The sequence below is a fragment of the Lepidochelys olivacea genome (assembly GCF_965140295.1).
Source record: "Lepidochelys olivacea isolate rLepOli2 genome assembly, chromosome: 1".
NCBI classification, from domain to species: domain Eukaryota; kingdom Metazoa; phylum Chordata; order Testudines; family Cheloniidae; genus Lepidochelys; species Lepidochelys olivacea.
This window is the reverse complement of record NC_140411.1, coordinates 329,983,487-330,006,390: the sequence shown is the minus strand read 5'-3', so window position 1 is coordinate 330,006,390 and position 22,904 is coordinate 329,983,487. Positions and strand designations below refer to the sequence as shown.

The 22,904-nt window shown below is 42.2% G+C and overlaps 1 protein-coding gene across 5 annotated transcripts in view; it reads right to left on the bottom strand.

Annotated features, from left to right (window-relative positions):
* Positions 1-22,904, bottom strand: part of CCDC146 (coiled-coil domain containing 146) — a 124,685-nt gene that overhangs the window by 87,838 nt on the left and 13,943 nt on the right. For all 5 annotated transcript variants that reach the window (XM_084642027.1, XM_084642029.1, XM_084642031.1 and 2 more), the window contains exon 2: positions 19,162-19,323. In XM_084642027.1, coding sequence (XP_084498153.1) covers positions 19,162-19,311 — 150 coding nt within the window. In that variant the 5' untranslated portion in view covers positions 19,312-19,323. The remainder of the gene's footprint in view (positions 1-19,161; positions 19,324-22,904) is intronic.

Sequence of the window (22,904 nt, the reverse complement as noted above, 5' to 3'; positions counted from 1 at the left end):
AAAAAACACATATATGATAATAAAATTTTTAATCTAATAAATGCACTTGTCTTTTTGATCTGGATACAATTAAATGTTGGATTTTTAGTAATGAAGATTATTAACATCAGATTTTCAAGCAAAGGTCCTATGGGACACTTTTCCACAGAATACGAAATAAAACTCATCTGTTCAAAGTGATCAGCCAAGCATGCTATAATTTCCTGGCATTCCATGGGGTTGTTTAAACAAAGAAAACTACCGAGAAGGAAAGACAAAGAATATCTTTAGAACTGAAAGCCATATTAAACAGCACTGATTTGCCATTTTTCATGCAAGTAACAGTGGGAATAACTCTATTCATCTCAGTTAAAACGCCATGTTCAGTGGTCTTTTGACAGACACAGGGGTCTCTCAAAACTTCAGAAAAGACCTACTTAAGATGTTGAGTTAAAATATTTCTTTCTCTAAGAAGCTTTTCATGCAAGTGTCAGACCACAACTATGTTTAAATTTATCTGACATTTTCAAAGGAAGTTAAAATGAGATAAGATGAGACCACACCTGGAACACTGTGTTTATAATTTAACTACTGCAGCTCATTATTTTTTTTTAATTTAAAAAGGGGGTATTCTGCCAAAAAAAAATAAAAAAACTTACCTGACATAGCAATGACAGAAAAGGGTTTGTTTTTGTTTTTAAAAAGCAAAGTATTACCTAAAAGTTTAAACTTTTTCAGTGTAATAAAGATCCAAATATTGACTTGCCAAAGAGATAGGTCTGAAGTATAAATTCACAACTGTGTTTTGGCTTCATTCTTCAGGGGTTAAAAAGATGAATATCACACTTCATATAAGACTAATGAAATTGAGATAGGTTGCAAAGAAACACAGCTAAGCGGTACATTATACTCAAATATGAAATTGCTGAGCTACTAACTGGGGTATATAACCTATCATTTAAATCAGCTTTTATACCACATGACTTGGCTAATGTGATGTCAATTTTTAAAAAAGACTCCAGATGTGATCCTGGCAATTACAGGCCAGGAAGTCTAACTTCAGTGTCCGGCAAGCTCTTTGAAAGTATAATAAAGAACAGAATTATCAGACACATAGATGTACATGATTTGTTGGGGAAGAGTCAAGATGGTTTTTGGAAAGGGAAATCATGCCTCACCAATCGACTAGAATTTTTTGAGGGGGTTAACAAGCATGTGGACAAGGAGGATCTAGTGGATATAGTGTACTTAGATTTTCAGAAAGCCTTTGACAAGGTCCCTCAACAAAGGCTCTTAAGCAAAGTAAGCTGTCATGGGATAAGAGGGAAGGTCCTCTCATGGATCGGTAACTGATTTAAAGATAGGAAACAAAGGTAGGAATAAATGGTCAGTTTCAGAATGGAGAGAGATAAATAGTGGTGTCCCCAGGGGTCTGTACTGGGACCAGTACTATTCAACATATTCATAAATGATCTGGAAAAAGGGGTAAACAGTGAGGTAGCAAAATTTGCCGGTGATACAAAACTATGCAAGACAGTTAAGTCGAAAGCAGACTGTGAAGAGTTACAAAGTGATCTCACAAAACTGGGTGAATGGGCTACAAAATGACAGATGAAATTCAACGTTAATAAATGTGTAAGCAGAGTCTGGATGAGCTCTCCCCTGACATCTAGTGGTGAGCTGTGGAAAAAGACTTCAGAAGCTGATCTCATTTGCATGATGCTCAGCATGATGGGATTGCTTGCCCAAAAGATTATTTGTGGCTGGTGTTGGATCCCCAGTCTCCTTGGTATTGGGGCAGGACTAATAAAGGGTTGTAATAAAGTGTTGTTATCCTTGTTGTGTGAACCGAGGGCAGCAGAACTGTACCTGGCATACCTCAATGGAGGGACTCACCCTCAACTTAACAGCACTCGTTAGGCAGGGGATATGGGTTCCAAAGCCCAATGAGTTGAGAGAGGGTGGGGACAGGTATTTGTATCTGGTGGGCTGGGCCTGTTTAAGTGTCCTAGACACCATTTGACCTGTCCTCTCTCCATGGTATAATAAAAGAGCTAATTTAGACTCAATTGAGAGTCTTGTTACATATTACAGAGTTGAAATCACTGATACCTAGGTCTAAGTATTAGACCTACTTTGGGAGAGTGTCTTTATTGCAAGAGACTGCACAGTGTGCACTGGAAGTGTGGCTCTCCCAGCAACAGCTGAAATGACTGAGAGCTGTGTTAAGTGTGGGTGGGGGACCCTGAAGACTGCTTGGTAAGCGGGCAGCTGATGGAGAGGTATGGCTAGCAGGGAAGCTGGTGGTGAGGCATGACCAGCAGGGTGGCTGGTGGAGGGGTGTGGCAAGTGGCCAGCAGAGCCCTGCAGAGGCATGGCAATTGGCTGTTGGGATGATGAGTGAGTGCCTGAGCAGTGTGGTATGTAAGGTGCCTCCTTACCCCCACCACTCCGTGGATGAACCTCTGAACTCTGGGGCTGCACTGGCCAAAGGACAGCAAATGTGAGTGGGGTACAGAGAAGGGACAGGCACGTTAAAGGGACTTTTGGGTTGCTGGATTTAAGACAATGAGGGTAAAAGGACACTGCCCAACTTACTTGGGGGTGGGTCTTTTGATCATGGTTTGTGTTTATGAACCATAGTTGCAGTGTTTTCCCAAATTAATGCTAAGTTAATTCCCTCCTTTTATTAAAGTTATTGCTACACTCAGACTCTGTGTATTGCCTCTTTGAGGCACCCAGGGCGTGGTGTGTAATTGTCCCAAGTCACTGGGTGGGGGCTCGAGCTGGTTGTGTGTTGTATTGTTGAAAAGGAACCACTAGATACTGAACCTGGCCCTTGTTGCTGCTGGCTCCACCTGGCAGAAGGGTTACAAAATAATGCACTTTGGAAAACATAATCCCAACCATACTTATAAAATGGTGGGGTCTAAATTAGCTATCACCACTCAAGAAAGAGTCATTGTGCATAGTTCTCTGAAAACATTCACTCAATGTGCAGCAGCAGTCAAAAAAGCTAACAGAATGTTGGGAATCATTAAGAAAGGAATAGATAAGACAGAAAATATCATATTGCCTCTATATAAATCTATGGTACACCCACATCTTGAATACTGTGTGCAGATGTGGTTGCCCCATCTCAAAAAAGATATATTGGAATTGGAAAAGGTTCAGAAAAGGGAACCAAAAATGGTTAGGGGTATGGAACAGCTTCCATACATGAAGAGACTAATAAGGTTAGGACTTTTCAGCTTGAAAAAGAGACGACTGAGGGGGGATATGATAGAGGTCTATAAAATCATGACTGGTGTGGAGAAAGTAAATAAGGAAGTGTTATTTACTCCTTCTTATAACACAAGAACTAGGGGGTCACCAAATGAAATTAATAGGCAGCAGGTTTAAAACAAACATAAGGAAGTATTTTTTCACACAATGCACAGTCAACCTGTGTAATTCTTTGCCAGAGGATGTTGTGAAGGCCAAGACTCTAACAGGGTTCAAAAAAGAACTAGGTAAGTTCATGGAGGATAGAGCCAACAATAGCTATTAGCTAGAATGGGCAGGGATAATGCCCCTAGCCTCTGTTTGCCAGAAGCTGGGAATGGGTTACAGGGGATGGATCTCTTGATGATTACCTGTTCTGTTCATTCCCTCTAAAGTACCTGGCATTGGCCACTGTCCAAAGACAGGATATTGGGTTAGATGGACCTTTGGTCTGACCCAGTGTGGCTGTTCTTATGTTCTTATATTCATATACAATCCCTGGAATGTGTAAAGAATTCCCCTTGCTGCAATGGTGTGTTCCAGTTAGATGGAAGTTTTAGGCAAAGTTTAACACTAATGTAAGTGGGCACAACTCCCTCAACTTTAACTACTTCTTCCAGAGGTGAATTTGGCCACAATCTTCAATATTAAATCCCACAGAAAACTGATTTAAGACAATAGGTCAGATTCTACTTCCCTTCCTCAAGTCCTCACAGCAGATATATATGACATATGTCAAGGTCAAATGGATTAATAGTTTTACTACAAAATTGTAAATCACAAATTCTGATACAGCAAACAGTCACAGCTCCCCTTATTTAGATGGGAGAAGCAAGGCATAGGCATCTGGACTGTAGAGAAGGCAGAGAGCATGTGACACCTCCAAACCTCATGCATCTCAGGAATCTGCAAAATCAAAGGAAGCTCCAATCATAGGGAAGTTATGCACCTCCACGTCACTCCTGCTCCTAGCTTCACGGCTTCTCTAGGAGCTGAGCTGCCACTAGCTGGCCCCACCAAATTTGCACTGCACTTTACATCTGTGTGAAGGTGATAGTGTATACCAGAAATTAAGGTTGCTTCTAAAAGTATTTATATCTCTGAAAATCCAAGAGGAATGCTGCCTGTTTTGCAGGGATCACATCATGCAGAGAAGCTGTTCCTCAGTCTCTAGGACTGAGCAACAAAAATCCCACAAAATCAGAACTCCAATCATACAATGGCCACATGAAAGGGTTTTGTGGGGTCCTGGTAGAGGAAGCATACTGTATTGGCTCTACTCCCCACTTCTGCGAGTTCAAAGGCCTTTCTACCTCTACACACTGACCCCATGCTTCAAAGTGGAGGGGAATGTAGAGCACTTAATAGTAAGGCCATGACCTCTCAGAACCTCCAGCTTTCTATAGCAACAAATGCTCAGAACCGGATCTTCATCACTTAAAATTCTTCAGTAAATAAAAGCACTAATTTAGTGCTTTACTGAGCCTCTGTAGCACAATCCCCATCCAGACTCATTTGTGCTAGTCTTCAATTGGTGCCTCAAATGCTCGACTCGATGAACCCACACTATGCTCGTCATATATTATACATATACATATTTGGAAACTTAACTTGCTCTTTTCTTTGGATATTATCCAAGTATTTCACCTGCTAAGAGAAGCGAATGCCATGTCCATCACCAGTGTATCGTGACTGAAGATGATTTTGTGAAATGAAGAGGTCTGCTCAATCTTACTTTATGCTCACTAACACTATCCAGAGTACACCAGCTGAAGCTCCCTACTCCATCCCACCAAGCAGTTGAACTAGTAGCTCCTATACAGTGCTATCAGTGTGTTAGTATATGTGACATTTCACAGATTCATCAGGTGCCTTTTTGAAGCAAGCAAACATCTATTGACCATGTTTATCTTTCTTGGGCCAGACTGTAGCCATATTCAATCTGCATTCTTACAGCATTTCCCACCAACCATGCTTAATTTTGGGCACCCACCAAAAGGTTTTATAATAAATGTCAGCTCACATTATCACCACTGTGCTGGCTCACCAGTGACCATTTCAACTGGACAGAAAATGTTCACTTAATTAGTTCACTTTGTTAGATTCCTGTGGGTGGAGGTGAAGGCAACATCTGTCTTTCCTATCTGTGCTAACATAGTTATATGGCTTTTTGTTGTTCCAGAAGTCTTTCAAGCATATAATATGCAGAATGAGCTGGACAAGCTGATGTTTTGAAAATTCTTCCTGCAGCTGTGTCAGGTTTTTAGAGTTTGGATAGAAAAGGCACAGATTTTACATGCTATTGAAAAATGTTGTCACTACCATGGTTACCATGTGAAAAGACATAGATGAGCACATTTCAGCAAGTAGATGCATATAGATCAACAGCAAGAAGATTTTTTTTATTCTAAATACTTTCACTCAGCTTCATATACAAGACAGAAAAAATATTTTTCTCCTATAATACTATTAATGCAAATGGCAATTTTTCTAGGCATTTTACCCTTTTTATATAGTTTGGTAACAAGCACTTTTAGAATTATCCCCTTACCTAGAGGGTTTAAAAATATGGTTATTTACAATATATCGGTTTTAACTCACTATTATTTAGATTTAAAATATTTTGGCTTAAGAAAGCTTAAAGGTTTTTGTAGTTACAAGGTATCTTTTGAATTATACTGGCCAGTGAGACGCCTGGGCAGTGCAAAGAGGCCAGATAATAGCTGTATATAGCCAGCTGAGGATTCCCTAGGAGAGGTGAGCTTTCAGTTGCTGTAAGGCTGACATAGACTCATAGAAGATATGGGTTGGAAGAGACCTCAGGAGGTCATCTAGTCCAACCCCCTGCTCAAAGCAGGACCAACCCCAATTTAATCATCCCAGCCAGGGCTTTGTCAAGCTGGGCCTTAAAAACCTCTAAGGATGGAGATTCCACCACCTCCCTAGGTAACACATTCCGGTGCTTCACCACTCTCCTAGTGAAATAGTTTTTCCTAATATCCAACCTAGACCTCCCTGCGACAGGGTGTGCAAACCCTGCACTGGAAAAGAAAGGGTTAACCCCACACTATGGGTGGCAGAAGTCCCGCCCCCCAGGCCATGCTGGGCATGCTCCAACTGCTGCCTCAGTATAAAAGGGAGCAGGCCAGCTCATTCTGAGCTGATTGCTGGAGGGGAAGGACCTTTGGCCGAAGCTCCAGCTGAAGAGCTGTAACAGCCCTTGCCTACAAGAGCCAGAGCCCAAGAAGCTCCGGAGAACCATCCACGGTGATGAGCTCAGAGACCCATATGCCACACAGACAGCAGTGTCTGGAATTCTGGTAGGAAGTGACCCAGGGAGGGTGAGCGAGTGGTATCTCCTGCCCGGGTGAGGTCAGCATGTTTCAGTGGGATTCCCTGCTGACCCAGTGATGGACCACTCCATTGTTATCAGTGCCCTGGGTTGGGGCCCGGTGGAGTTGGGTGGGCCCAGTCCACCCTACCCGTGCCGTCACCAATCTGGTAGTCACCCCCACCTTTCCCTGCCATAGTAACTCTAGCCAGTAGACTATGCTGCCCTGTGTCTGAGGACGCCTGGGCAGTGCACAGCGACTCTATTAGGCTGTGCTGCCCTGTGTCCAAGGGCTGCCATTGTAACTCTGCAGTTGCCCAAGGGCCACCAGGGAGATTAACTGCAGTGATATCACTCCTCTGCCCTGCCCCAAAGGGGGATGGGGTGTGCATACACCATGACACTCCCCCACTGCAACTTGAGACCATTGCTCTTTGTTCTGTCATCTGCCACTTCTGAGAACAGCCTAGTTCCATCCCTTTAGAAACCCCCTTCAGGTAGTTGAAAGCGGCTATCAAATCCCACCCCTCACTCTTCCCTTCTGCAGACTGACTAAGCCTAGTTCCCTCATCCTCTCCTCATAAGTCATGTGTCCTGGCTCCCTAATCATTTTCATTGCCCTCTGCTGGACTCGGTCCAATTTGTCCACATCCTTTCTGTAGTGGGGGACCCAAAACTGGATGCAATAATCCAGATGTGGCCTCACCAGTACCAAATAGAGGGGAATAATCACTTCCCTCGATCTGCTGGCAATGCTCCTACTAATGCAGCCCAATATGCCGTTGTCCTTCTTGGCAACAAGGACACACTGTTGACTCATATGCAGCTTCTCGTCCACTGTAATCCCCAGGTCCTTTTCTGCAAAACTGCTGCTTAGCAAGTTGGTCCCCAGCCTGTAGCAGTGCCTGGGATTCTTTCTTCCTAAGTGCAGGACTCTGCACTTGTCCTTGTTGAACCTCATCAGATTTCTTTTGGCCCAATCCTTCAATTTGTCTAGGTCACTCTGGACCCTATCCCTGCCCTCCATATGCCACACATATCTCCCAGCATCTCCCAGCATATCTACCTCTCCCCCCATCTTAGTGTCATCTGCAAACTTGCAATCCATCCCATCATCCAGATCATTAATGAAGATGTTGAACAAAACCGGCCCCAGGACTGACACCTGGGGCCCTTCGCTTGATACCGGCTGCCAACCAGACATCGAGCCATTGGTCACTACCCGTTGAGACTGACGATCTGGCCAGCTTTCTATCCACCTTATGGTGCATTTATCCAATCCATACTTTAACTTGCTGGCAAGAATACTGTGGGAGACCTTATCAAAAGCTTTGCTAAAGTCAAGGTATATCATGTCCACTACTTTCCCGAGATCCACAGAGCCAGTTATCTCATCATAGAAGGCAATCAGGTTGGTCAGGCATGTAGCCAGCTTCTATGTCACTCCACCCTATCCAGTGGAGGGAGCTTGCCCAATGTACCATTGGACTCTGCCAATTCTCAGTGAGTGGATGGTCCTTTGGGGACTACACTGCCAGCTGGTGCAGTTCAAAGTAGTTCTTAGGCAGCTCTAACATATGCCAGGGCCAGGTCTAAATCTGTGCAGGTCAGAAAAGGAAGGGTTACTATGAGATTTTGTCTGTGTCGTACTCTCATATACACACAAACAGTGGGATCCATGCAAATATTTGAAGAACTAGAAATATGTAACCAACTCCTTGGTGACTTGCTTTCTTTCCTCCTGCACTGAGCAGAGGAAAAAAATAAGGAAAATATATTCAAAGTAAGACAAATTTACATTCATCCCTAGTCTATGCACCATGGAAAAGTTCTTCCATCTGAAGAATCCTTGTCAGACAACTTTTCCCATGCTGCACAGATCCAAAGCAGCAGAAACAGGATTTCACTGACAGTGTGAAAGCCACAATATTGCCCTTAATTAATGAGCACAAGCCCCATCTATCATTTTGAGCTTGAGCTGACACTGGAAAGGGTAAAACGCCCATAAAACTTCATGGGGATTTTGTTGCTTTATGCCTTTTTATCTTTCAATTTGATGAGGATAAAAGGAGTGTGATAATTGCACCTGTATTGGCAGACCACCATTTACTGCAGACTAAAGTCAGAATCTAAGTCTTTCTTGAGTGGAGGATCTCTATCAGGTCCATCAGTCTCTGAGGATGGAGCAACAGAGATTCAAACTCTGAGGGAAAACATTGCTTAGCCACTGGCCTGCGAGAGGAAAGTGCCTTCTGCCTCCTTCTGGCTGCCAAATGCAGTATGAATGGAAGGGTCTACTGACAATGCACCAGTAGAAGCAGACTGGAAGCAGCATTTGGCAAGATGGAAGAGACAGAACTGGGAAAGAAGAAAAAGGGTGGAAATAGGTAAGAACTGGGAAGCTGGAGGGGGCTGGGGAAAAAGCACCAGTGGATGGGAACAGGCACTTGGAAGGAAGTAGGAGTCAACAAGGTGGAAAGAGGTCAAACACTTGGGAATAGATGGAGATGGGAGTAGGCATGGAGACTGGGTTCCCAAGGAGGTGGGTTCACATAGGCTGCAGGGGTAAGTTCCAGTTTTTACCTTGAAAGATATGGGGGGGTCACCAGCTTGAAGTAGCGTGGTCATAAAAGCTTTCTTGGGGATTTCCTTCTTCTACAGATTCAGGACCTAAGTGGACCACATGAACTGAAAACAGGCAGAATTCCCTCCTCAGAGTAAGGAAGAGTCAGGCAGAAGACAACTGAAGCCTGCCCAGTGAAAAAAGTTAGGTGGCATGGCAGATGGGAAGACAGCTGGATTTCCAGAAAAACAGGATTTCTGTGTCTGAGAGGAGGATTTTGTGGCAGTTGCCACATAAGGTAAATTCTGTGGACAATGCAGTAGAAGTTGTGGCACCTTCACTCCATTCCAGCTTTTTCTTCAAGATGAGTCAGAATGGTGTATTTAAAAAAAAATCCTCAGGAACTTGCAGAAGTACCATAGTACAGCTTCTATCTTTACCTCTGCATCCCTGGGTCTGCAAACTGCCATCCCACTGGAGCTTAGAAGGGTCACGTGCATTCAGTTCGTTTTAAGAGGAGACAGGAATTTTATATTCAACCTTCAATTTTGGCATGAAAAACTAATGTAGTTTTGTTTTTCATGTGATTTTTGTTTGAACCTGTTGCATGTTTTAATATCGGGGGTAGCCATGTTAGTTTATACCCACAAAAACAACAAGGAGTCTGGTGGCACCTTAAAGACTAACAGATTTATTTGGGCATAAGCTTTCATGGGTAAAAAAACACTACTTCAGATGCATGTTTTAACGTAATTTGTAAGTTGGTTAAAATGCTACAGAAAATAAGCATCATAAACATGAAATTATTGGTTCTCATACATAGCAATTCTGTGTTCATAATGAGATGACAGAGCCAAGGCCAGTTTGGAGTGGCAGTAGATAGAGTGCAGGTACCAAAATACCAAATCCAAAGGGCCTAGCTCAGGTCTTCAAATATCCATGTGGTGAACAGAAATATTGGTAGGTCTTACTATAGTATTTCTTGTATCATGTTTCACTTTCCACATCTGAATTCATATTTTCATAAGCCTTTGCTACTCATTTTTTTTACCAGCTGATTTACTTTCATCATCATGGAATTGCACCATTAATCATATGTAACAAAATATTTCTAGAAAAATGTGATCTAACTTTATTTTGCACAAACAGGCCTGTTTACAGCTTCCCAGAAGCTGGAAAAAACAACCTCTTGCAAAACTGTACTTGTCAAAACTCCAATATGTCTGAGGGGCACAGAAACTGACAGCATGAGAGTAGCTTTAAATTGTGATTTACAGAGGAAGTTAGCTACTTATTAATATATTTTGAAGAAAAAATAATACAATGAAATAAAAATGATAGTTAAGGAAAATAGAGTTGTCTTAATCACACAACAGGCTGTAACAGACAAATTATTTTAAAAAATTGAATATTGGCTAATGACTTGTGAGTTTAAGTCCAAGGAATCACGAATGGTCCCAAAGACCTGAAAATAGAAAAGCTAAAGCAACTATTCATATTTTGTCTGAAAACCAAAGTCCAAGATCACTTTGGAGATTCTCAGATGAACTTTTACTTCAAATCTAAAATGAAATATAAGTTAAATCAAAACAAAATATTGGTAGGATGGAAGCAATAATCAGAAAACATGGTGGAGCTTATATCTGACCCTAAGATTAAGGACTTTCAATTGCCATTAGCTATGCAAATGTAGAACCTGAAGAGTACAGCTAGATCAAAAATTACATTTGAAGATCAAGTAGCAGCAGTGGATTAAGAAGGCAGTTTACTATCTACACCTAGACGGAAGGCTATCTTTTGTACTCAGATGTTGCAACTGTCATCCATTCCCAAACTAGAACAGGTGCAAAAGACAGCTATCAACTTCTTAAGCTGGATGTCTCATAGAGAACACTTGACATCTGTTCCCAGGGCCTAGACTGGATACCTGTGAGCTTCCAGATAAATTTTAAGATCTTGGTTTTGACCTAAGAAGACCTACATGGTCTGGGACTACTCTACCCAAGAAACAGTCTTTTTCCAGGATAGACTGACACAGTTATAATCAGCAGATTGTTCATTCTAGGTCCCCTTTGATATAAGAGAGAGGAGGCAGGCAGGGACCAAGCACTGGAATGCCCTCCCATATCTGATCCAAAATATTTACTGACTTTCAGGGCATGTTGCAGAGCCCATTTATTTCACCTGGAATTTGGAGAAAGGTAGGAGGATTTGCAAATGAATGGAGACAGTTCTATGGTGACCTAGAATCCTATTTTCGATGTCTCTGACTCAAGGAATATTTCCAACACACCTCTGAACAACATACTAATCCACAGAGACCTCCCTACCAACACTACAAAAAGGATTCTAGGTGGACTCCTCCTGAAGGTTGAGACAGCAGACTGGACTTCTACATAGAGTGCTTCCGCCGACGTGCACGGGCTGAAATAGTGGAAAAGCAGCATCACTTGCCCCACAACCTCAGCCGTGCAGAACACAATGCCATCCACAGCCTCAAACAACTCTGACATCATAATCAAAAAGGCTGACAAAGGAGGTGCTGTTGTCGTCATGAATTGGTCGGAATATGAACAAGAGGCTGCTCGGCAGCTCTCCAACACCACTTTCTACAAGCCATTACCCTCTCATCCCACTGAGAGTTACCAAAAGAAACTACAGCATTTGCTCAAGAAACTCCCTGAAAAAGCACAAGATCAAATCCGCACAGACACACCCCTGGAACCCCGACCTGGGATATTCTATCTACTACCCAAGATCCATAAACCTGGAAATCCTGGGCGCCCCATCTCAGGCATTGGCACCCTGACAGCAGGACTGTCTGGCTATGTAGACTCCCTCCTCAGGCCCTACGCTACCAGCACTCTCAGCTACCTTTGAGACACCACTGACTTCCTGAAGAAACTACAGTCCACCAGTGATCTTCCTGATAACACCATCCTGGCCACTATGGATGTAGAAGCCCTCTACACCAACATTCCACACAAAGATGAACTACAAGCTGTCAAGAACACTATCCCCAATAATGTCACGGCTAACCTGATGGCTGAACTTTGACTTTGTCCTTACCCATAACTATTTTACATTTGGGGACAATGTATACCTTCAAATCAGTGGCACTGCTATGGGTACCCGCATGGCCCCACAGTATGCCAACATTTTTATGGCTGACTTAGAACAACTCTTCCTCAGCTCTCGTCCCCTAATGCCCCTACTCTACTTGCACTATATTGACGACATCTTCATCATCTGGACCCATGGAAAAGAAGCCCTTGAGGAAATCCACCATGATTTCAACAATTTCCATCCCACCATCAACCTCAGCCTGGTCCAGTCCACACAAGAGATCCACTTCCTGGATACTACAGTGCTAATAAACGATGATCACGTAAACACCACCCTATACCGGAAACCTACTGACCGCTATTCCTACCTACATGACTCCAGCTTTCACCCTGACCACACCACACGATCCATCGTCTACAGCCAAGCTCTACGATACAACCACATTTGCTCCAACCCCTCAGACAGAGACAAACACCTACAAGATCTCTATCAAGCATTCTTACAACTACAATACCCACCTGCGGAAGTGAAGAAAGAGATTGATTGATAGAGCCAGAAGAGTTCCCAGAAGTTACCTACTACAGGACAGGACTAACAAAGAAAATAACAGAACGCCACTAGCCATCACCTTCAGCCCCCAACTAAAACCCCTCCAATGCATTATTAAGGATCTACAACCTATCCTGAAGGATGACCCAACACTCACAAATCTTGGGAGACAGGCCAGTCCTTGCCTACAGACAGCCCCCCAACCTGAAGCAAATACTCACCAGCAACCATATACCACACAACAGAACCACTAACCCAGGAACCTATCCTTGCAACAAAGCCCGTTGCCAACTGTGCCCATATATCTATTCAGGGGACACCATCACAGGGCCTAATAACATCAGCCACACTATCAGAGGCTCGTTCACCTGCACATCCACCAATGTGATATATGCCATCATGTGCCAGCAATGCCCCTCTGCCATGTACATTGGTCAAACTAGACAGTCTCTCCGTAAAAGAATAAATGGACACAAATCAGATGTCAAGAATTATAACATTCATAAACCAGTCGGAGAACACTTCAATCTCTCTGATCACGTGATTACAGACATGAAAGTTGTGATATTACAACAGAAAAACTTCAAAACCAGACTCCAGTGAGAGACTGTTGAATTGGAATTCATTTGCAAATTGGATACAATTAACTTAGGCTTGAATAGAGACTGGGAGTGGCTATTTCCCCTTGTTTTTTCCTACCCCCCCCAGACGTTCTTGTTAAACCCTGGATTTGGGCTGGAAATGGCCCATCTTGATTATCATACACATTGTAAGGAGAGCGATCACTTTAGATAAGCTATTACCAGCAGGAGAGTGGGGTGTGGGGGGAAAGAAAACCTTTTGTAGTGGTGAAACACCCATTTTTTCATGGTTTGTGTGTATAAAAAGATCTTCTGTACTTTCCACAGTATGCATCCGATGAAGTGAGCTGTAGCTCACGAAAGCTTATGCTCAAATAAATTGGTTAGTCTCTAAGGTGCCACAAGTACTCCTTTTCTTTTTGCAAATACAGACTAACACGGCTGTTACTCTGAAACCTGTCATTATCAGCTGCCATTTGATAGATGGGGTAAACTGACTGAATTGTACTTGGTTTGTAATTTTGAATAACTTGCAGAGAACTCAGATCCTGTGTGTGGTGCTTTTTATGGTCTATAAATAAAATCAACAAACATTTTAATTTGATGCCAACCCCAAAACAATTAGGCATTGTGGTAGGGATGAGATGAGGAGCAAGGAATCCTTGAAAATAACCAGTGACAAATTCAATTCAGAACCATTGTTGTATGTGTGCATGTGAGTGTACAGGGAGACAGGGTGGGAATGAAGGGTATTTTACAGCAGACTAAATTAACTTTGTTGTGGAATTTGGGGGTTGCTGCCACAGAGTAAACAAAGGCCTTAAGCATAAATTCTGAGATGCTTTTTAAAAAACAAAAAATATAAATATAAAGTATAAGACATGAGAAAAGGCTGCAATGAATGAAGAATATAGATATACCTCAGGGCACACTGCAAAACCCATCTGTTCATTCAAGCCTTTGTCTGAGGGAGGTTAGCTATGAGGAACACTTTGTTTTTAAGATAGGTCAGGTAATGGATTAAGGCTAGTATCTTTGTATGTAAGTTTTTATTACAGCAGAGGGTAACTGTAAACTTGGAGTGAACTTTTTGTTGCAGTCAATTGTTGGAAGAATTATGTTAATTTTGCTTAATTGTTAATGCATCTAAACTTAGGTAATGGACAAGTAACTTTAAATCAATCATGGTAAATTTTATTTATTTTAGGGCCAAATTCTACAAATGTGGTCTAGAATGAAGCAAATTCAAGATGACATTAGAGGAGTTTATTTCATGGGGTACATATTTGCCCTATAAATATCTATTAAAACTTAAAATGATAAGCTATGATATACAAAATAGATTCCAATTAAAGTAATCCATAGAGCAGGGATTGGCAACCTTTGGCACGCAGCCCATCTGGGAAATCCGCTGGCAGGCCAGGACGGTTTGTTTACCTGCAGCGTCCGCACGTTCAGCCGATTGCAGGTCCCATTGGTTGTGGTTCGCTGTTCCAGGCCAATGGGGGCTGCGGGAAGTGGTGTGGGCTGAGGGATGTGCTGGCCGCTGCTTCCCACAGCTCCCATTGGCCTGGAATGGCGTACCGCAGCCAGTGGGAGCTGTGATCGGCCAAACCTGCGGACGCTGCAGGTAAACAAACCATCCTGGCCTGCCAGCAGATTTCCCTGACAGGCCATGGGCCAAAGTTGCCAATCCCTGCCATACAGAGTAGATTCCAGGGATTTATTTCTTTTGGCTTACACTGGAGGAAAATGGGATTTCAGGAAATCTTCACAGGATATAAAGATTAACTACAAAAGCATTTCAATAATAAATGGTGGAAACATAAAGCAATAGTCATTTTAACTCCACACCAGTAAAAAAATAAAATAGAACACCACTTGGATGTTCATTTCCATGCATACATCAGATTCAAATGCATGAAACAGCCTCCTCCCCGCCTCCCCACAACTCTGCTAATGGAAAAAGCAATGGAACTATTTAGTCATCTTGATGTCATGATAGTAAATAACTTGCTGAAAAGGAACACATCTTGATGGACTAAGTGGCTTTTATTCATCCCTTGAACTATTTTGAAAAGTTTTTACCCATTGCAAGCAGGCTAAATGTCAAAATGTGTTACAAAATAATAAGAGATACGTTGTGCAGCAAGAGTCAAACATGCAATCTGCTATTTACATGTGAAAAGCAAGACTGAGTCGAACAGGAGGTTCACTGCCAAAAGGACTATCTATTCTAAAATAAATGTTAAAATACTGAAAGGTGTCTCTGTTGGTATAGTATTTGCTACTAAATAGGCATAAATGGCTAACCAGTAAACCAGAGACAATCTGCTTCCGTTCAAGTGGAAAACTTTGAAAGCTACTCATAGAAATTGAACTCAGCATCAATGCACAGACCTCTTTGTGACTGAAGTCATACATTTTATCTCTGAGTACTCCATAAGTTCATTGAACAAAACCAAATGCATGTTATTGGAAGAAAAGAAATGTGACTAAAACGAAAAGCCTGACCGAAACAAAGTATAAGTAGTAATTGTTGAAAATTACCCTGAGAATAAAGTAGTCTATTGGCTCCTTTTAAAAAATCACATCAAAAGCTCTGTTCACGAATGCCTTATGCACTTTATATGCTCATTTTTTGTATACAAGTTTAATATTATAAGTGCACCACCTACTAAAGTTCTCCAACACTTCCCATAAGACCCTGTTTTAACTTGCTTATAACTTTGCCAAACTTCACATGCAGTGTTGTTGTAGCTGTGTTGGTCCCAGGATATCAGTGAGACAAGGTGGGTGAAGTAATATCTTTTACTGGACCAACTTCTGTTGGTGAGAAAAACAAGCTTTCCAGGTTACACAGAGCTCTTCTTCAGGTCTGGGAAACATACTCTGTGTATCACAACTAAATACAAGGTGGAACAGATTATTGTTAACCACTTATGCCAAACAAACATTGTCCAGTCCCCACTTTTGGCAGTCAGAGGCTTAAGGACACCCAGAGCTTGGGATTGCAACCTTGGCTAATAACCACTGATGGACCTATCCTCCATGAACTTATGTAACTTTTTTTTTTTTTCGAACCTAGTTATAGTTCTGGCCTTCACAGCATTCCCCTGGCATGAGTTCCCTGGGTTGACTGAACACTGTGTGAAAAAGTACTTACTTTTGTTTGTTTTAAACCTGCTGCCTATTAATTTCATTGGGTGACCCCTTGTGTTATATGAAGAGGTAAATAACGCTTCCCTATTCCCTTTGTTCAGAACACTCATGATTTTATAGACCTCTACTATATTCCCCCTCCCCCCGTTGTCTTTTCTAACCTGAACAGTTCAAATCTTTTAAATCTCTCCTGTTATGGAAGCTGTTCCATACCCTAATCATTTTTGTTGCCCTTCTCTGTACTTCTAGCAATTCTAATATGCAGAAATTTCCCTAAAATCTTTTGTATAATTTTACCATCACATAAAAGACTATACTGTGGATATATGTTAATATTTAATTCTACAGGCCTTTTTCATAGGGAAGGGGCTGGACTGAGTCCTTAGCAGATTCTAAATCAAGAGATTCATTTCCTAATTTTGTTTCCTGACAAGCTTTTTCTGACCATTTCATTCAAAGAAGCAGAATAATTTGGGACCAGTTATAGGTATCTCCATAATTTTTTACCTTTCATCATGAGTTGTATTCTCCATGTAAATCTGAGCACAAGTTGAAATAACTGAAAATTTTTGGAATTACTGTCCTATTTTTGAGGATAAGCTTTCGTGGGCTAGAACCCACTTTATCAGATGCATGGAGTGGAAAATACAGGAACAGGTATAAATACAAGAAAAGATGTGAATTGTCTTACCAAGTGTGAGGTTAGTCTAATGAGACAATTCAATTGACAGCAGGATACCAAGGGAGGAGAAATAACTTTCTCCCAGTCTTTATTCAGGCCAATATTTGATAGTGTCCAGTTTGCAAATTAATTCCAGTTCTGCAGTTTCACGTTGGAGTCTGAAAAACTTCAAAAACAGGCTCCAATATGAAACTGCAGAACTGGAATTAATTTGCAAACTGGACACTATCAGATTAGGCCTGAATAAAGACTGGGAGTGGTTGGGTCATTATAAAACCTAAACCTAATTTCCCCAATACTAATTTCCCCCTATTACTCACACCACCTTGTCAACTGTCTGAAATGGGCCACTCTCATTACCACTTCAGAAGTTATTTTTCCTCCCTTGGTATCCTGCAGTCAATTGAATTGTCTCATTAGACTAACCTAATGCTTGGTAAGACAATTCACATCTTTTCATGTATTTATACTTGCTCCTGTATCTTCCACTCCATGCAGCTGATGAAGTGGGTTCTAGCCCACGAAAGCTAATGCTCAAATAAATGTGTTAGTCTTTAAGGTGCCACAAAGACTCCTCATTGTTTTTGCTGATACAGACTAACATAGCTACCACTCTGAAACCTGTCCTATTTCTAATTTGCAAGTGCATTTACCTCTCCCAGCAGCTCTGTACCTCATCTCCCAAAAGGTCAGTTAGCATGTTACAGTTTTAGTTTCATTTTCATCAATATGGATCTATATGATTGAGCTTTAGAAAGGTTCATAGCACTGAGAAGCTTGTGAAGCTCATTCTGGAGCTGTTACTTCAGGCTGTCTTCAGAAATACTGGGGATTAAGGGATCCCTTTGAATTGAACTGAGTATCTAGGAGATTGTCATGTACTGTGCTACCTTGAGTTTATTATGATAACTTTGAGCATGCTTCCTGTTTATAAAGTAACTATTTTATCTTGGGCTCCTTAAACTCAGAAGATGTTGTGTTTATATTTATAGTAAATAAATGCTGAGGTTGAAGACCAAAGGGTTTATTAATCCAGGATATGATTATTACCAAATTAACAGAACTTTCAAGTTATTACTCTAAACATTTTAATTAAATAGTCTCTAACAGTTCCCTTAATGAAGGCAGCCCTGCAAAGCTGCTTTGCTCCAAATGGCTTCTGCTACCACTAGCTGCTCACAGAGCCTGTGATGCTTTTTAACTGTAGCTTTCCTCTCCCCCATGCAGCCTTTGTGAAAATTATCATTTTAGCTGCAAAAAATAATTAGATACCATAAAAATAAAGCAGCACTGTTCACAGCCTCCTCAAGACCGTGTCCATGGTCTCCCTACCTACAGAGAAAAACTATTGTGTGTGCATTCCATCCTGCAAGATATATGCCCCTATGCATGCTCTAATCTTGTAATATAGCCAAACAGCTCTGTGGTCCCTGTCCTCTAATGTCTAGGGAAGAAAGAACGCAGACTACCGATGGGGCTGTCAGCTGCATCATCTGTAAAAGTAAAATTAATGCTTTGTGATTTATTGTATGGTTATTTCACCTTATTGAAGAATATTCCAAGTTTAATAATTTCTTCCCTAAAGTGAAAATAATTCTAGTAAAAAGTACTAGATTTGCAGAACTGGAGAATGAAGTCCTCTTTTAACTCCCAGAAGAAGTTCAGTATGGGCAACCGCAGTGCAAGCTTTTTCCAGCCCAAACAACTCTGATCGTGAGACACCACCTTTATTATGGAGCGCAAATCTGTCTCCATCTCCCATTAATCCTTGACATCTCCACCAAAACTGCCAACACCAGATCTTCTTGTTGTGGTTGTTTTTGTGATGTGGGTCCCTATCCATTAGGAAACTGAGAAGAACACCAACTTGTTTCACATAGGCCAAACAACAAAAAATGGTAACAACTTTCAGTTGCTACCAACAGTTATTGGATTTCAGACTAACTATTAACACTTGTATTCTAGAAAGCTAGGCATACAGTACCTCATCTAGAAACTGAAATGCAGGACTTGCAGTTACATCAATGGATCCCTCATCTTGGATATTAATTGATGGAGGTATGGCATAAATAGGCTCCTTTTTCTCTGTTTCTGAGTCACTGGAACTGGAACTTTCTTCACCAGCATCACTCATTTTTTCAAAGTTCTGTGAAGTAATAAAAATACCAATATTCAGCATTTACAAATCTTTAGAAACACACACTATGCAAGTAGGGTTAGGTTTATTCCTGGAGGTTTCATCATATGACATAATCTTTCATTAAAAATCTTTAATTCCTGGAGACTCCAGGACAATCCTGGAGGGTTGGCAACCACATATGCAGGAGATGAAGAAAACGAAGATATAATGTGAGTTGGAATGAGACCTGTGTTCAAATAAAGAAAATTACACAATGATCATTTTCAGAGGTTTGCCTTAATGAAAGCTGTAAAGAGACTGTGTCCCACTCTATGGTATAAATGCTATAAAACCCTTCTAATGGTTTAGTTACGCCATAATTCTGTAGATAGAAGACAATCCTCCTTAAAGCACAGTCAGAGTCAAACGTTTTGAGAGCTATGCCTTCACCTCTTTATTAGCATTATCCTATAAAGTGCAGAGAGTCCTCACCTCCAAGTGACTTGAGGCAGTGGAGAGGCATTTGTAGGCCAGATTTACAATTTTTTGCCAGCATAGCTATGTTGGCTAGGAGTAGAGAGGGGGACAAAAATCACACCCCAATCAATATAGCTATGCAAGCAAAATCACCTGCATAAATAAAATGTATAGTGGTAAAGAGTCCTTTTAATGGTATAGATTGTTGTGTAAGGAGATGGTTTAGGTCCTTTTACTGGTATATGCTGTACAGTTATACCAGCAAAGTCTTTATAGTATAGACTAGTGCTTTGATTCAAATTGCTATAATTCAAGAAGCTTTTCAGACGTTTGTTTCTTCTTGAGCTGTAGGAAGAGATTTGATTGGTTGGAGTCATAAAAAGTAGGCTCTATCTGGCTGATGGTGAATACTGGGAGGAGTTTGACTCTACTGTTAGTATGTCAAAACACATCAGAGTGAGTTTGATGACTGACAAAAAAAATTGTCATTGAGATTGTTGTCAAGACTCAATTATATTTATTTTTCTGTAGTTAAGGAATTACCATGTGTTAAAGAGGAGTCTCTCACTAAATACATTTTATTATCATATCATACTATTTTGTGACCTGTTCATATTTTTTCCATGTTAGATCTTAATTGTTTTTTCTGTAATGTACATATATTCAGCAGAATAAAGTCAGATTATTTTTTGTACTAAAGTAGCTCCTATGGTGGCCCAGTATAGGTATCATAAAAACACAATATAACTGTAAGCGGAGTCAGGATGAGCTCCACCCTGACATCTGGTGGTGAGGTGTGGCAAGTTGTGGAAAAGAACGTCGGGCTGATCTGATTTGTATAGGCACACCCATCCCGCCTAGAAAGAGGCCATAGCTGCCCAAATGGTCACTTTGGCTGCTGTGGGATCCCCAGTGTCTCTGTTATTGGGGCAGGAAGAATAAATTGTTATTACCCTGATTATGGGAATCAAGGACAGTGGAACTGTACTTGGCCTTTTGTATGATGCAGGGACTCACCATCAACTAAGTAGCACTCACTAGGCAAGGGACCTGGGTTCCAAAACTCTGTGAATTGAGAGGGGTATTAGTACTGGGTGGTGTGGGCTCCCTTTGTGAGGGCCTGAAACATCAATTACACCTCTGTCTCTCTCCACTGTGGAATGCCAGAGCTAATTTTGGGGTATTAAGAGTCTAGTTACAGGTACTGTGCTGAATTCACTTTGGCCTTATGGTGCAGCAACACTAAGGCTCCCACTACTACAAGTTGAAATCACTAAAGAGCTAAAATTACTGAGAGCTGAAATCACTGAGCACTGTGCCAAGAAGTGGGGAGCCTGAAGATCTAGAGCGCAGTGGTGCTGTTCGTGGATGGGCTGGCGGAGCGTTCGTGAGACGGCGAGTGGAGCCGTTTGTGAGATGCGGAGCGGAGCCCTGTGGGGCAGTCAGTCAGCTTCAGGTCACGTAAGGTGCCCCTTACCTCTGTCCGCCCCCCCCCCCCCACACACACACATGCACATTTTTACCCAGACTGGGGAGTAACACTCTGCAGATGAACTTTTGAACTCTGGGGCTGGACTTTTTGGACTTTGAGTGATTTTTGGATTGCTGGACTCGAGACGTTTGGGTTGTGGGACTCAAGAACCCGAGGGAACGGACGTCGCCAAATTTGCTGGGGTGGGTCTTTGCTCATGGTTTGGTTAATGAACACTAGCTGTGGTGTTTTCCCAATTTAATGCTGATGTTGTTTACCTCATGTTATTAAAGATTCTCTACTACACCGAGACTCTGTGCTTGCGAGAGGGGAAGTATTGCCTCTTTGAGGCGCCCAGAGGTGTGTGTAAGATTTTCCCAGGTCACTGGGTGGGGGCTCAAGCCAGTTTTGCATTTGCTTTGATGAGAGGGAACCCCTGTGTACTGAACGCGGCCCTTGCTGCTATCAACTCGGCCTGGCAGAAGGGTTACATAAGAAGGCAATCTTGCCCCAGAGAGTTTAGGGCTCAAAATATTACATATATCTATAGAGATTTAGTATCACCCTCAAGTCAGTGTAAACAGATCTTCCCTCACAGGATCATGAAATTTACAAACAGGACACAAATATTAAAAACATTACATTATCTCAGCCCAGCCCATGCTTTAGTTTTTATTGGTCCTGCTTTGAGCAGGGGATTGGATGACCTCCTGAGGGTCTCTTCCAATCCTAATATTTTATGATTCTATGATACTATGATCTTGTCCATAGAGGAATTCTTATGTAGTGAGTAACACCTCAAATAGCAACAATTAATCATGATAATTAAAGGACCAGCAAAAACAATAATACAGAATACATAAACCGAATTACAGTGATCATATCACAGTTAAACATGTTCCCTGTCTGAATAATTTACAACCTAAGCGACTTGTTTCAAAACCACTTATTTGTGCAAGCAGTTCCACTGAATTCAGTGGGCTGGGCTGGCCTCTCCCTCAGTAAAACTGCGAGTAGAATGTTAAGAAAGAGGAAAAATTTGAAGATTTCTTGAAGTTTCCCCTCACATTTTTCTGCTGGAGAGGTGCAGGATCATCCCTAAACCAAACAAATCCTACAGAATCCACAAAAGTCCAGGGCCGCCCTAGGGTGACCAAGTGTCCGATTTTCAATCAGAACACCCATCAAAAAGGGATCCTAGCGGCTTCGGTCAGCACTACTGACCAGGCCGTTGACTGTCCAGTTGGTGGCGCCGCGCAGCAGGGCTGACAGGCTCCCTGCTAGCCTCAGCTCTGCAGGCTCCTGGGAAGCAGACGGTATGTCCCTCCCCTGGTTCTTACACATAAGTAGGGGTGGGGAACCTAGGGCATGTGGGCCAGATCCACCAGTGCCCCCGGTTAATTTCATCTGGCCAGCAGGCCCCCCACCCCTCCGCGGGTCAGGGGTCAGGAGCCATGAGCACCGGCTCACCCTGTTGTTGGGGGGAGCTCTGAGTCTCGGCGCCTCCTCGCAGGGCTGGAGCCACTGGGCCTACTCATCTCACTGTGGGGGGAAGCCCCGAGACTCCATGCCTGCCCCCCCACGGGGTTGGAGCCATTGCTCTGGCTCATCCTGCTGCAGGACGAAGCCCCAAGCCTCTATGCTCTCCCCCCCACCCCCC